The 14,890-nt window shown below is 42.9% G+C and overlaps 1 protein-coding gene across 2 annotated transcripts in view; it reads left to right on the forward strand.

The window, feature by feature from the left end:
* Positions 1-14,890, forward strand: part of wdr11 (WD repeat domain 11) — a 142,135-nt gene that overhangs the window by 86,863 nt on the left and 40,382 nt on the right. For both annotated transcript variants that reach the window (XM_071379724.1, XM_071379725.1), the window contains exons 17-20: positions 10,817-10,923; positions 11,008-11,122; positions 12,242-12,413; positions 12,825-12,933. In XM_071379724.1, the coding sequence (XP_071235825.1) occupies positions 10,817-10,923; positions 11,008-11,122; positions 12,242-12,413; positions 12,825-12,933 (503 nt within the window). The remainder of the gene's footprint in view (positions 1-10,816; positions 10,924-11,007; positions 11,123-12,241; positions 12,414-12,824; positions 12,934-14,890) is intronic.

A 14,890-nucleotide genomic window follows, 5' to 3' on the forward strand; every position in this document is an offset into this window, starting at 1 on the left:
TCTTTTTCAGTCCATTTCATTGATTTCCTCCCCTCAAATTGAATATCTCTGGTTAGCAAACCTTTAACAGCACTCTATTTTTTCAGAGAGCAGGCTATCATCAGAGCTGTGGTTGGTTTTGGTTTGTGCTGTTCTAAATGGTTTATTTTGTTTTCCAATTCAGTGCACTTTTTTGGGGGCTAATGATATAATGCGAACTCTTAGAAAGGGTTTTGCACACTCCCAGAGCGTAAGTGGGCGAGACCTCATGTTAAGATCAAGATAGAACTGCAGCTCTTTTCTAACAAAGTCCACACATTTTGTTTCATTTAAGGACGTGTTTAGTCTTCACCTTCGTGAGATAGACTTCTGTCCTAAATCCCACGTCGCCATCAATGGTGAATGGTCCCAACAAAGTTCTTAGAAGTGTCTCACGATCCATTATCCTATAGGCTTCAGACTTAGTGGTAAAGAAGTAGTCAATGCGTAAATAGAGTAAGTAGCGGTTTGAATAAAATGTGAAGTCTCTCTCACTTGGATAAAGGTGTCTCCATACTTCAACCAATCCCACTTCTAGACAGTGGCTAATCTGTGACTCCCTCGTCCTAGATGGTGGAGTTGATGGTAAAGGTGATCAGTCTACAGTCGGAGACATAACACAATTGACATCTCCCCCCCCATTAGGAGTAAGTCAGAGTTATTCTCCAAGATAAGGTTAAATCTTTTAGATTTGGATCATACATTTTTTGCAATGATACATTCACCCCATCTATAGTTCCATTTACTAATATGAACCTAAACTCTGTATCCCTATGAGAGGAGCTGGCATTGAAATTGACTGACCTGTGCACTAGACTTGCTACCCCCCTTTTCCGTTCTGATATATGAGATGCATAGAATATTCTATTAGCCCATGACCTATTCAGTTGCTCATGCTCGTTATCCGATAAATGTGTTTCTTGCAGAAATGCAATCCTACATCCAAGTTGTTTCAACTGATAAGAGTACTTTTCTTTTTCTTAATCGCCCTATAGCTTATTACCTTAATTGGTCCCTAATGTTTTATAAGCCGATGAGATGACATTTGAAACCATCCAGTAAGAGAGGGACGTTTGGTGGTAGTTTCAGTATGTCTCTGAGTTAGTTTTCAACCCACTGCACACTATAAATGTTATGCGACCCCCGTAGAGTCTCAAGCTGCACCTCTTAAACTTCTTGAGTGCCTCACACCTGTCCTAGAGCCGTCTGTCCCTCCGTAGCAGGTATGAGAGGAGGCGGTCAGTGCGAATGCGTCCATCCTCCACTGTTCTAACTTGATTCTCTGCCTCAGTCACTCTTTCACCGAGTCCCTTAACAGATTGTTCCAGCTTAGGTATGGGAGCTTGTCATCTTACTCAGGCTTTTGTTCATCTCCTGTCGGAATTTTCTGCATTGTGTTAGAATTGTGCTCACTTTGCTTGCCTGTGACACATGTGGGCGCGCATCGCCATCGTCGACGCCTTATGTGGCGAGGGACTGCGTCTCCTCATGTCGTTTTGTTTTCCCTTCAGGACTGACTTCGCCAAATTGCTGGTGTTTCTTTTATGCCTACTCACGCTGAATCTATTCCAGGTGTTTAACACAAACTTGGGGTAAAAAAAAAAAAAAGATGGCTAGAGGTATATTTAGTTTAGGATGGATGGTGCTGTCCCTAGCAAGCAGCCATTAGATGGATGACAGAAAATGCAGCACTGTCTAGATCTCTTACTGGGGGCAGAATGAGCACAGCCTGTTTTTAAATGATTATAGTTTTGGGGGGATATTAATCAAGAGGGATTAGGCCTATTTCTGTTCTGCATGTGGTGTTCTGCGTTTTTGCTCTTAAAGAATTCTGCATGCAGGGTTTTAGTCCCATTTGGCAAATTGTTGTTTTGTAACCCTACAATTCGCTGCCATATATAGTGCATATATAGTGCTTCTATTTTTTTTATTATTATTATTATTATTTTTTTGCCAGATCATAATCGGTGTGTCTAATTTGATAGATATTTTACTGGCATAGAAAGCCCTCCTTGTTTTGTGTTTTTAGTTAATTTACGACCAGGTTGAAGTTTGTTTGTCACAAATATTTACAGTGCCTTCCGAAAGTATTCATACCCCTTGACTTATTCCACATTTTGTTGTTACAGCCTGAATAACATTTTTATTAAATAGATCCCTTAGTGACAGTGAACATGTTTTTAGAAATTATAGCACATTTTTGGAAAATGAAAAACAGAAATGTCTGATTTACATAAGTATTCATACCCCTGAGTCAATACATGTTAGAATCACCTTTGGCAGCATTTTACAGCTGTGAGTCTTTCTGGGTAAGTCTATAAGAGCTTTGCACACCTGGATTGTACAATATTTCTTCAAGCTCTGTCAAGTTGGTTGTTGATCATTGCTAGACAAGTCTTGCCATAGATTTTCAAGCTGATTTAAGTCAAAACTGTAACTAGGTGACTCAGGAACATTTAATGTCATCTTGGTAAGCAACTCCAGTGTATATTTGGCCTTGTGTTTTTGGCTATTGTCCTGCTGAAAGGTGCATTTGTCTCCCAGTGTCTGTTGGAAAGCAGAATGAACCAGGTTTTCCTCTAGGATTTTGCCTGTGCTTAGCTCTATTCTGTTTCTTTTTATGTAAAAAAAACCTCCCTAGTCCTTGCCCATGACAAGCATACCCGTAACATGATGCAGCCACCACCATGCTTGAAAATATGAAGAGTGGTACTCAGTGATGTGTTGGATTAGCACCAAACATAACGCTGTATTCAGGACATAAAGTATTTTTGTTTTTGCAGTTTTACTTTAGTGCCTTATTGCAAACAGGATGCATGTTTTAGAATGTTTTTATTCTGAACAGGCTTCCTTCTTTTCACTCTGTCATTTAGGTTAGTCTTGTGGAATAATTACAATGTTGTTGATCTGTCTTCAGTTTTCTCATCTTACAGCCATTCAACTCTAACTGTTTTAAAGTCACAATTGGCCTGTAATTAACCCCCTATAGTCGATTGATTCACCGGCCTGTCAATCTAAGTAACATAATGAATAAATCCAGATCATAATCTGTCAGTTTAAGCGAGAGATCTGCCGATGACGCAAGTCCACATCTGCGGTGAAAGGCAGCAGAGCTGGAGCAGTGTTTGTCGGACCATGAGACATGCCAAAAATTGTTCTTCTCACGAAAACGTCTCTAGCATCCGAAACAGTTGGACCACTCTGTGACCACTCTATGGGAAGTGGAGACTAATGAACACAATGCTGTTCTCGGTTTTGCTCACAAGTGTCATGGGACTCATCTGAAGGTAACCAGCACCAGTTAAAAAATTATGGAAGTACCCCAAAAAAAGGGGTTAAATATGTGGGGAAGAAATACATTATATAATATTATATATTTTTTTACACATATTTAACCCCATTTTTTGGGTACTACCATTATTTTTAACTGATGTTTATACTTGCGTACTATTATTTGTACAGATGGACGTGGTACTTTCAGGCATTTGGAAATTTCTCCCAAGGATGAACCAGACTGGAAGTACCCCAAAAAAATCCCAGAACAACAGCAAAGGATCTTGTGAAGATGCTGGAGGAAACGGGTACAAAAGTATCTATATCCACAGTAAAACAAGTCCTATATCGACATAACCTAAAAGGCTGCTCAGCAAGGAAGAAGCCACTGCTCCAAAACCGCCATAAAAAAGCCAGACTACGGTTTGCAACTGCATATGGGACAAAGTTCGTAGAGAAGTGTCCTCTGGTCTGATGAAACAAAAATAGAACTGTTTGGTCATAATGGCTATCGTTATGTTTGGAGGAAAAAGGGGGAGGCTTGCAAGCCGAAGAACACCATCCCAACCTTGAAGCACGGGAGTGGCAGCATTTTGTTGTGGAGGTGCTTTGCTGCTGGAGGGACTGGTGCATTTCACAAAATAGATGGCATCATGAGAGAGGAAAATTATGTGGATATTTTGAAGCAACATCTCAAGACATCAGTCAGGAAGGTAAAGCTTGGTTGCAAATGGGTCTTCCAAATGGACAATGACCCCAAGCATACTTCCAAAATGGCTTAAGGACAACAAAGTCGAGGTATTGTAGTTGCCATCACAAAGCCCTGACCTCAATCCTATAGAACATTTGTGGGCAGAACTGGGAAAAAAATGTGTGCTAGCAAGGAGGCCTACAAACCTGACCCAGTTACACCAGCTCTGTCAGGAGGAATGGGCCAAAATTCACCCATCTTATTGTGGGAAGCTTGTGGAAGGCTACCTGAAACGTTTGACCAAGAGTGTGCTAAGCTGTCATCAAGGCAAAGGGTGGCTATTTGAAGAATCTCAAATATATTTTGATATGTTAAACACTTTCTTTTGGTTACTACATGATTCCGTATGTGTTATTTCATAGTTGTGATGTCTTCACTATTATTCTACAATGTAGAAAATAGTACAAATAAAGAAAAGCCCTTGAATGAGTAGGTGTAGGTGTTCTTACATTTTTGACGCATAGTGTACATATTTAATAGATTTCAGCACAAGTTGTTCCCCTTCTTGACTCTGCAACCTTGGGAAAATAAATGTGAATGTTTATTACACTATGGTTATTTGTATACATGATTTGATGACATGTATTTCCACCCACACCGCATTCATTTAATTTGATAAAAATGCCTTCATGGCAATTTGAATCAAAGGCTTTTTGGAAATCTATCTCTTACTTCCTGTTTCTCTCTACACCACAGTCTCTGTAAAAGTCTGTTCTCTATGACGGCACACTTTCATCCCCATTCAAAATTTGAGAGGCAACGACAAAGTCCATTTCTAGTCATGTTCTCCTCCATTTCTCAATTGCCTGCTCGCGGAGACACTTGTTTTCTATGTGGGTATTTTGTTTCTCATTATGTGGTGTAAGATAAGCAATCCTTTCCCGAACGTACTGTAGGCGAGCATCCCTGTTATGTTCCTCCTCCACAAAGCGAGGCGCCCCAATCGTTCTGTCTCTGCACCAATTTGAGCATCCTGTTTCCTCTCTGGTCTTTTTATGTGGTGCATTGGGCTGCTGGCTATTTTGCACCACACCACATCGAACCAGCCTCACAACACAATAATTGGGATCCTGTGCAGGCGGGCCATCAAATTACAGTCTGTCATATCTTTACCCTACTTTGTAATGATGGGAGACTTTGCTTTTAGACAGCTTTCATTCTCTCATATCTGTACAGCATAAGCCACCCAGCGCAGTTTTTGTGCGATTCCCAGTGTCCTAATTTGTCGCCTGTCAGTCTGTCTCTCGTAGCATGTCATCGTTGTGTCTTTGTTTGTTGTGCGTGTGTCTGTGCACTTCTGTTTATTGCTCTTTAAGCGCGTCTTTGTTTAGACTATGTCGTAGTTTTGTCTTGTGTTGGTTCTCCCTCTGGTGGGCTGGTTTCAAACTACTCGGGCCCAGGGGGAGCCTGAGAGCCTGTCTGCTTTAAACCAAGTTGATTTGAAGGCAATGATGTGGTTCTATGCAAAAACAGTCAGGCTAGGTGTTGCATGCAGGACTCAGGGTGTTGGTTATAACTCGTTCACCATCATCAACACTTTGCCTCGTCTTGTTATTGTTTTCAACATCACATTTAGGTTTTAGTAAAAAAAAAAAAATGCAGATTCTCTTATCCATAGCAACTTTCAGTTCATTCTCTTTAGAAAAAAACAGCAAGTTGAGTTTGCAATCAACTATGTAACTTTAAAGAAGTAGATATTTCATTTGTTCATGCTCTGCCAAGCAGAGGCTGGGATCCGTTCATATCGTGTAAAATGGTGCAGAGGCTGGGATCCGTCCATATAGGCTAGTGACAAAATGTTTCTGCTTGTTCACCTCCGGCATGCTTTCGTCTGTGGATGGCAGATTGCTGAGATGCTGTATCCAGGGATTTACATTTTATCTGTCAGACTGCTCTGACCCATTCTCTATTTAGAGATTTGAAATGTATTTAGCGATTTTAAGAATTTGCATAGCCCCATTCTTATACCCTTATCACTGATAAAGGAACTTCATAATTTAGTAAAGGAGCTTTGATAAACTCTTTTTTGTACCACATGTAATAAACAGGCTATTAGTCAACTCACTCTCTCACTCACTGTCTGAAGTTCTGTTATGGGAACACTTAGTTAAAGCACTTGAGCATTCGTCTGCACTATATCGACACTTGATATGAGACAAAGCCAAAATGTCAGTGGAAACATTGTTAGTCCTTCAGTGGAAACTCTGTATTTGTTAGCACCTAAAGTGGAAGTGACAGCATTTAAACTACTTTGCAGAGATGAAACAATCACAATATTAGTCAAAAATATAAAAGTCCCAGTTTTATGCTTCAAAACCAACTTTATAAGACGTTTTAAAAATGGTTATATTTAACTTAAAATTCCATGACGTACAGTAAGGCATTTCACGGAATACATGGATACAGTTAAATGCATGATTAATATAATTCATCAATCCATTTCTTGGTAGTCCCAAAAATGCTGCTGTCAGGTTGTAAATCACTGATGGCCTGTTACATTGTTTGCTGCCTCCACCCATTCAGGATGTACTGTTTCAGTTTAAATGACTCAATATTTTTAACAAAAATGGACGACTGTAACTAAGGCTGGCAATGTCAATCAAACTAGCAAGGGCAATGATCACAAGTCTGTCATAATGTGGCTAATAGGCTAGCGCACATGTCAAAAGCTGCAGTTGCACACTGTTGATTCGGTTGTCAAAAAGTAGGTTGGGACAAGAATGCATTATCAGGCAAGCTGCAGAAGGACGAGCAGGCTATTATTCTCCATCGTTTAACAGTGCAATTTTCACGGCCAACTAGCTGAAAAATTGAGAGGGTTTGTCTGGTGTTCCCTTGTTAGATTTTAGCTCATCTCGCTCTGGCTAGCATTAGTTGTTGATCTTGTTGATATGCATAGGCAACTGAGGGAGAGAGCTTACCTTTAAATGGTTGTTTGATGAATAGGACTGTGAAGTTCCCAAATGTAAGATTACTCCCATTACTCCCATTTACATATTTGCAGAAATCCATTCAGGTGTTTTGGCAAAGCGTTCTAATGATCTAAAGTGGCCCTGTTGCTACTGCCTGTGTACACACAGTCCATTTCAAAGTGAATGATGGCAGGCCTGTATGGCAAATGGATTGTTTGTATATAGGCCTACTGTAGCTCTGATTTGGCTATAGCACACCGGTCTGAGTAGACTCCGGTCCTGGACAAATGAATTGTTATTAGTCACATGCGTCGAATACGACAGGTGTAGAACTTAGAGTGAAATGCTTACTTACGAGCCCCTAACCAACAGTGCAGTTTGAAATATACGGATAAGAATTTTAGAAGTAAAAGTAACAAGTAAGAGCAGCAGTAAAAAACCAATAGCGAGACTATATACAGGGGGGTACCGGTACGGAGTCGATGTGCGGGGGCACCGGTTTGTTGAGGTAGTATGTACATGTAGGTAGAGTTATTAAAGTGGCTATGCATAGATGATAACAACAGTGTAGCAGCAGTGTAAAAGAGGAGGAGAGTGGGGGGGGGGGATGAAAATAGTCTGGGTAGCCATTTGATTAGATGTTCAGGAGTCTTATGGCTTGGGGGTAGAAGTTGTTTAGAAGCCTCTTCGACCTAGACTTGGCGCTCTGGTACCGCTTGCCGTGCGGTAGCAGAGAGAACAGTCTATGACTAGGGTGGCTGGGTGGCCCTATGACTAGGGCCTTCCTCTGACACCGCCTGGTATAGAGGTCCTGGATGGCAGGAAGCTTGGCACCGGTGATGTACTGGGCCGTTCGCACTACTGTCTGTAGTGCCTTGCGGTCGGAGGCCGAGCAGTTGCCATACCAGGTAGTGATGCAACCAGTCAGGATGCTATCGATGGTGCAGCTGTAGAACCTTTTCAGGATCTGAGGACCCATGCCAAATCTTTTCAGTCTTCTGAGGGAGAAAAAGTTTTGTCGTGCCCTCTTCACGACTGTCTTGGTCTGCTTGCACCGTTGTTAGTTTGTGGACACCAAGGAACTTGAAGCTCTTAACCTGCTCCACTGCAGCCCCGTCGATGAGATTGGGGACGTGCTCAGTCCTCTTTTTCCTGTAGTCCACAATCATCTCCTTTGTCTTGATCACATTGAGGGAGATGTAGTTGGCCTGGCACCACACAACCAGGTCTCTGACCTCCTCCCTGTAGGCTGTCTCGTCGTTGTCGGTGATCAGGCCTACCACTGTTGTCATCTGCAACCTCAATGATGGTGTTGGAGTCGTGCCTGGCCGTGCAATAATGAGTGAACAGGGAGTACAGGAGGGGACTGAGCACGCACCCCTGAGGAGCCCCCGTGTTGAGGATCAGTGTGGCGGATGTGTTGTTAACTACCCTTACCACCAGGGGGTGGCCCGTCAGGAAGTCCAGGATCCAGTTGCAGAGGGAGGTGTTTAGTCCCAGGGTCCTTAGCTTATGGTGTTGAACGCTGAACTGTAGTCAATGAAAAGTTCCCACATAGGTGTTCCTTTTGTTCAGGTGGGAAAGGGCAGTGGAGTGCAATAGAGATTGCATCTTCTGTGGATCTGTAGGGGGGTGGTATGCAAATTGTAGTGGGTCTAGGGTTTCTGGGATGATGTGAGCCATGACCAGCCTTTCAAAGCACTTCATGGCCACAGACGTGAGTGCTACGGGTCGGTAGTCATTTAGGCAGGTTACCTTAGTGTTATTGGGCATAGGCACTATGGTGGTCTGCTTAAAACATGTTGATATTACAGACTAGAACAGGGAGAGGTTGAAAATGTCATTGAAGACACTTGTCAGTGCATGCTCGCAGTATACGTCCTGGTAATCCGTCTGGCGCTGCGGCTTGTGAATGTTGACCTGTTTAAAGGTCTTACTCACATCGGCTGCGGAGAGCATGATCACACAGTCTTCCGGAACAGCTGGTGCTCTCATGCATTTTTCAGTGTTAATTGCCTCGATGCGAGCATAGAAGTAATTTAGCTCGTCTGGTAGGCTCGTGTCACTGGACAGCTCTCTGCTGTGCTTCCCTTTGTAGTCTGTAATGGTTTGCAAGCCCTGCCACATCCCACGAGCGTCAGAGCCGGTGTAGTGGGATTTCTTATAAGCTTCTGGGTTGGAGTCCCGCTCCTTGAAAGCTGCAGCTCTCACCTTTAGCTCAGTGCAGATGTTCCCTGTAATGCACTTATTGATGAAGCCAATGACTGATGTGGTGTACTCCTCAATGGCATCGGAGGAGTCTCGGAACATATTCCAGTCTGAGGTAGAAAAACAGTCCTGTAGCTAAGCATCTGCTTCATCTGACCGCTTTTTTATTGATCTAGTCACTGGTGCTTCCTGATTAAATGTTTTGCTTGTAAGCAGGAATCAGGAGGATAGAATTATGGTCAGATTTGCCAAATGGAGGGCGAGGGAGAGCTTTGTATGCGTCTCTGTGTGGAGTAAAAGTGGTCTAGGTTTTTTCTCTCTGGTTGCACATTTAACATGCTAATAGATATTTGGTAAAACAGATTTAAGTTTCCCTGTATTAAAGTCTCCGGCTATTAGGAGTGCCGCCTCGGTGAGCGTTTTCTAGTTTGCTTATAGCGGAATACAGCCTATTCAATGCTGTCTTAGTTCCAACCTCAGTCTGTGGTGGTATGTAAACAGCTATGAAAAATACAGTTAAAAACTCTCTAGGTAGATAGTGTGGTCTACTGCTTATAATGAGATACTCTACCTCAGGCGAGCAATAGCTCGAGACTTCCTTAGAAATCGTGCTCAAGCTCTTATTTACAAAAATACATAGTCCGCCACCCCTTGCCTTCCCAGACGCCGCTGTTCTGTCTTGCCAGTACAGCGTATAACCAGCCAGCTGAATGTTGATAGTGTCGTCGTTCAGCCACGACTCCGTGAAGCATAAGATATTACAGTTTTGAATGTCCCGTTGGTAGTTTAATCTTCCGCGTAGGTCATCGATTTTATTCTCCAAAGATTGCACGTTTGCTAGTAGAATGGAAGGAAGTGAGGGTTTGTTCGATTGCCTACGAATTCTCAGAAGGCAGCCCGTCCTCTGGACCCTTTTTCTCCGCCTCCCCTTCATGCAAATCTTGGCCTGTTCACGAGAAAGCAGTATATCATTCGCGTCGGGCTCGTCAAAGGATAAAAAGGATTCTGCCAGTCCTTGGTGAGTAAGCGCAGTCCTGATGTCCAGAAGTTATTTTCAGTCATAAGAGATGGTAGAGGCAACATTATGTAAAAAATCTGTTTAAAAATAAGTTACAAACAACGCAAATAAACGAACAAAAAACAAAATCGGTTGGGGACACACAAAACGTCAGCTTTCTTCTTCGGCGCCATTGTCACTGATGTAAGTCAGATGTATTTATTACGTTTTATTTACTGCAGTTTCTGTCTATTAATTGTCCAAATGCATGGCCACTTCACCATGCTCTATTGGTATAGAAATGTCCCGAATGCCTTACTATACTTCATTCCCAAACATTCTATGAATTTATGAATACGTGAAATCTATGAATTTATGAAAACGTGAAAATGACCATATCTAAGATGTCTCTCTTCACTAAATTAATAAAGAGGTGTCATATTCTTCCTGGGGGTGAATATGAAAAGATTTTAATAATATTTAATGTTGCTAAAACGCTGTCAGATCCTCTTTAAGTTGATTACCAGAGGATTATTATGGAGTGATTGTAGGGATTTCTGAGTGAGAGTGATTTGGTTAAAGTTGCTTGGGTTGTTTGCGCTGTCTGCTCTGCTCACCTCATAGAACCATCACCCTCTCTTCCCATGTATGTTGCAGGGCAGTATGGGTAGCATTGCGTGCATCGCCTGGAAGGGAGACACTCTGGTTCTCGGTGATGTGGACGGGAACCTCAACTTCTGGGACCTCAAGGCCCGTCTCTCCAGGTAACAAGTCACGTGTGTGTGTGCATGTGTGTTCATTCATCCGTGCATGCGTGAGTGTGTGTAGTACCTCAATGTTTGTTCCAGGGGGATCCCTACTCACCGTGGTTGGGTGAAGAAGATCCGTTTCGCACCTGGGAAAGGGAACCAGAAGCTACTGGTCATGTACACAGATGGTGCAGAAGTCTGGGACACCAAAGAGGTGAGAGTTATTTTTCTCTATTTGTCCTTCCTGTCGTAATAGCAACTAGAGACATTCCGTGTAAATTTTATCAAGGTTCAAAACTTCAAGAATAACCTATGGGCCAAATCCACACAGATTGTCCCACTAGCTAAAAGCTAGACTTTGTGTGCATTCAAAATAGGGTGCCACACTAAATGATAGAATGAAGATCTGCAATTTGATTGACCCTCCTTCATCAAAGGTCCTCCCCAGAATGATTTGCCTTAGGCATCGTATGCATTTCTGTAATTTACTGTAGCAGGCGCTCTTAGTCAGTGCATTTCACTAAGGTGAGAAACCACATATTGCAAGTAAAACACTTTCCTCAATAAAGCAGCTATCAGCAAAATCCGTGCTAGCAAAAAAGAAAAGTGTTAGTACAAGAAAGCCATGTACAACTGTAAGGTGTTCGTTTTTTTTTTTATATACACTACCATTCAGAAGTTTAGGGTCACTTTGAAATGTCCTTGTTTTGGAAAGAAAAGCAAATGTTTTTGTCCATTAAAATAACATCAAATTGATCAGAAATGCGGTGTCGGCATTGTTAAAGAATAAAAGATTCATGATGGGCAAAAGTACACAAACACTGGACAGAGGAACTCTGTTTACCTGAATTGTGAGTCCCCAGTGCTGCACGTAAAGAGAGATGGATCTCCTATGGGGGATTGCATGTGCACCAACAGAGAGCGAAGCTGGAGAAGCTTTCGCGCCCAGTGGCAGGCAACAGATGGCGGGAGCGAGAGAAAGGATGAAGAAGAGGGAAAAATATAGGAGAGATCTCAAACGCACCAGTGCTCTCTTGACTGCTGTCTCAGACTCCTACTCGCACGCACGCGCATACACTCAAACACAGACATCTGTCTGGACAATTTTAAGTTTCATTTTGACAGTTTGACAGGTTGGTTTGAGAACTATGTAAACTTTTTATTTCCTATCACTTGTCAATCTAATCCTAAATATTATCCAATTAACATCCTATTTCAAATCAATTGGAGCACAGAATTTCTAAACCAATCATATAACAATGCACCTTCCCCTGACCAATCAGAGCTTCTATTGTGTATCCATGCTCCTCCCCCTGACCTCTGATCCCTGTAGGTGAACATGGTAAGCAGCCTGCGGATTGGTCGGAACGTGAACTATCGTATCCTGGATATCGACTGGTGCACTTCTGACAAGGTGGTGTTAGCCTCTGAGGACGGCTGCATCCGTGTGCTGGAGATGGCCATGAAGTCTGCCAGCTACAGGATGGATGAACAAGACCTGACCGGTGAGAGATGGGAGAGAGAGGGAAGTGAAGAGAAAGGGCATATAGGCTTAGTGGAAGTAGAGCTGCGCCTGGATTCTCCACTCTTCTCCCGAAGTCCAGTCATGAATTTCCGATCATTGGATTGGTGAAATAAACGGCTAAAGGGACTTTTCAGCATTGTTAAGTCCATAGTGTGCAGATCTATAGTAGAATCAGGATGCAGCCTGCCACAGTCTCTGAGTACAGTGGAGTAAGACATTAGTTACCATATTTCATTGTTTATTGTCAAATTGTAGTTCAAACTACTGATATAAATAGTTGAGTGATGAACACTGGCCATTTACAGTATTAGGGGTAGTTATCTGACACTAGCAATTGCCCCACTTCCTAATGCTCTTTTGACCTGTAACCTTTGACCTGTAACCCCCTCAGATCCTGTGTGGTGTCCATACCTGCTGCTCCCCCGTGCTGCCCTCACCCTGAAGGCCTTCCTCCTGCTGCAGCCCTGGTCTGGCACATTCACCATGGACATCACACAAGTGTACGTATGAGCTCTAAATGGGTCCCACATTAACCCTGAAAGTCGGTCTTCTCACAGAAACGTCTGTAGCGTCTGAACGGTCTGGCCTACGGACTATTATTACCCCTCTATGGGAAGGTCTCTCATAAACACGTACACTATCTTTCAAAAGTTTGGGGTCTCTTAGAATAGCAACATTTTTGGTCCATTAAAATAACATCAAATTGATCAGAAATACAGTTTAGACATTGTTAATGTTGTAAATGACTTTTGTAGCTGGAAACGGCAGATTTTTTTATTGAATATCTACATAGGCGTATGGAGGCCCATTTATAAGTAACCATCACTCCTGTGTTCCAATGGCAACTTGTGTTAACTAATCCAAGTTTATAATTTTAAATGGCTAATTGATCATTAGCAAACTCTTTTGCAATTATTTTAGCACAGCTGAAAACTGTTCTGATTAAAGAAGCAATAAAACTAGCCGCCTTTAGACTAGTTGAGTATCTGGAGCATCAGCATTTGTGGGTTCGATTACAGGCTCAAAATGGCCAGAAACAAAGAACTTTATTCTGAAACTCGTCAGCCTATTCTTGTTATGAGAAATGAAGGCTATTCCATGCAAGAAATTGCCAAGAAACTGAAGATCTCGTACAACGCTGTGTACTACTCCCTTCACAGAACAGCGCAAACTGGCTCGAACCAGAATAGAAAGAGGAGTGGGAGGCCCCTGTGCACAACTGAGCAAGAGGACAAGTACATTAGAGTGTTTAGTATGAGAAACAGACGCCTCAAGTCCTCAACTGGCAGCTTCGTTAAATAGTACCCGCAAAACAACACTCAACATCAACAGTGAAGAGGCAACTCCAGGATGCTGGCCTTTTAGGCAGAGTTGCAAAGATAAAGCCATATCTCAGACTGGCCAATAAAATAAAAGATTGAGATGGGCAAAAGAACACAGACACTGGACATAGGAACTCTGCCTAGAAGGCCAGCATCCCGGAGTCGTCTCTTCACTGTTGACGTTGAGACTGGTGTTTTGTGGGTACTATGTAATGAAGCTGCCAGTTGAGGACATGCGAGGCGAGCCAGCAGGCTGCAAGATATCTTCCTTCAATCACCACTCCCCTTACCTCTCTCTGCCATCTGCCACCCCCCCCCCCCCCCCCCTCCTCAGCGCCGACCGGGAGGGAGGGGTGGTCCAGCATCTCTCCTGGAGAAGGCATCGGCATTTCCATGGGCTGCACCTGATCTGTGGATCACAGAGAAAGCAAAGGGCTGTAAGGATAGGAACCAGCGGGCGGGTGACCGGGCATTACTGTCCTTAATCCGTGATATCCAAACCAGTGCTGCATGGTCCGTTACGAGGGTGAAGTGCCATCCCAATAAGTCATATTTCATCGTCTCCAACGCCCACTTGATCACTAGACGTTCTTTCTCCACAGTGTAATTTGTTCCCTCGTCAACAGCTTCCTGCTAATGTACACGACTGGGTTTTTACCCTAAAATGGGCTTGATTAGTCAGAAGTACTCCTCAGTTTCATCAGCTGTCCGGGTGGCTGGTCTCAGACGATCCCACAGGTGAAGAAGACAGATGTGGTGGTCCTGGGCTGGTGTGGTTACATGTGGTCTGCGGTTGTGAGGCCATTTGGACATGCTGCCAAATTCTCTAAAACGACATTGGAATCGGCTTATGGAAGAGAAATGAGCAATTCAATCATCTGCCAACAGATCTTGTAGACCATCGGTTACTTGCATAGTAGCAATGATTATTTCACTTCACATTCAGTCTGGGTGTACAGGTTTGAGGTGCTATATCAATCTGACCCCAGGACAGTTTTAATATGATACACATTATTTGAACTGTACATTGTATAGAGATCCTATTAAATTACTTATTCTGGTATTCTAATACCTAATTCAATGGTACAGCCATCCTAATTGTGTCTGGTCTGGGACCATGCTGATCTAAGTATTA

This window comes from Salvelinus alpinus, chromosome 32 (genome assembly GCF_045679555.1).
Source record: "Salvelinus alpinus chromosome 32, SLU_Salpinus.1, whole genome shotgun sequence".
NCBI classification, from domain to species: Eukaryota; Metazoa; Chordata; class Actinopteri; order Salmoniformes; family Salmonidae; genus Salvelinus; species Salvelinus alpinus.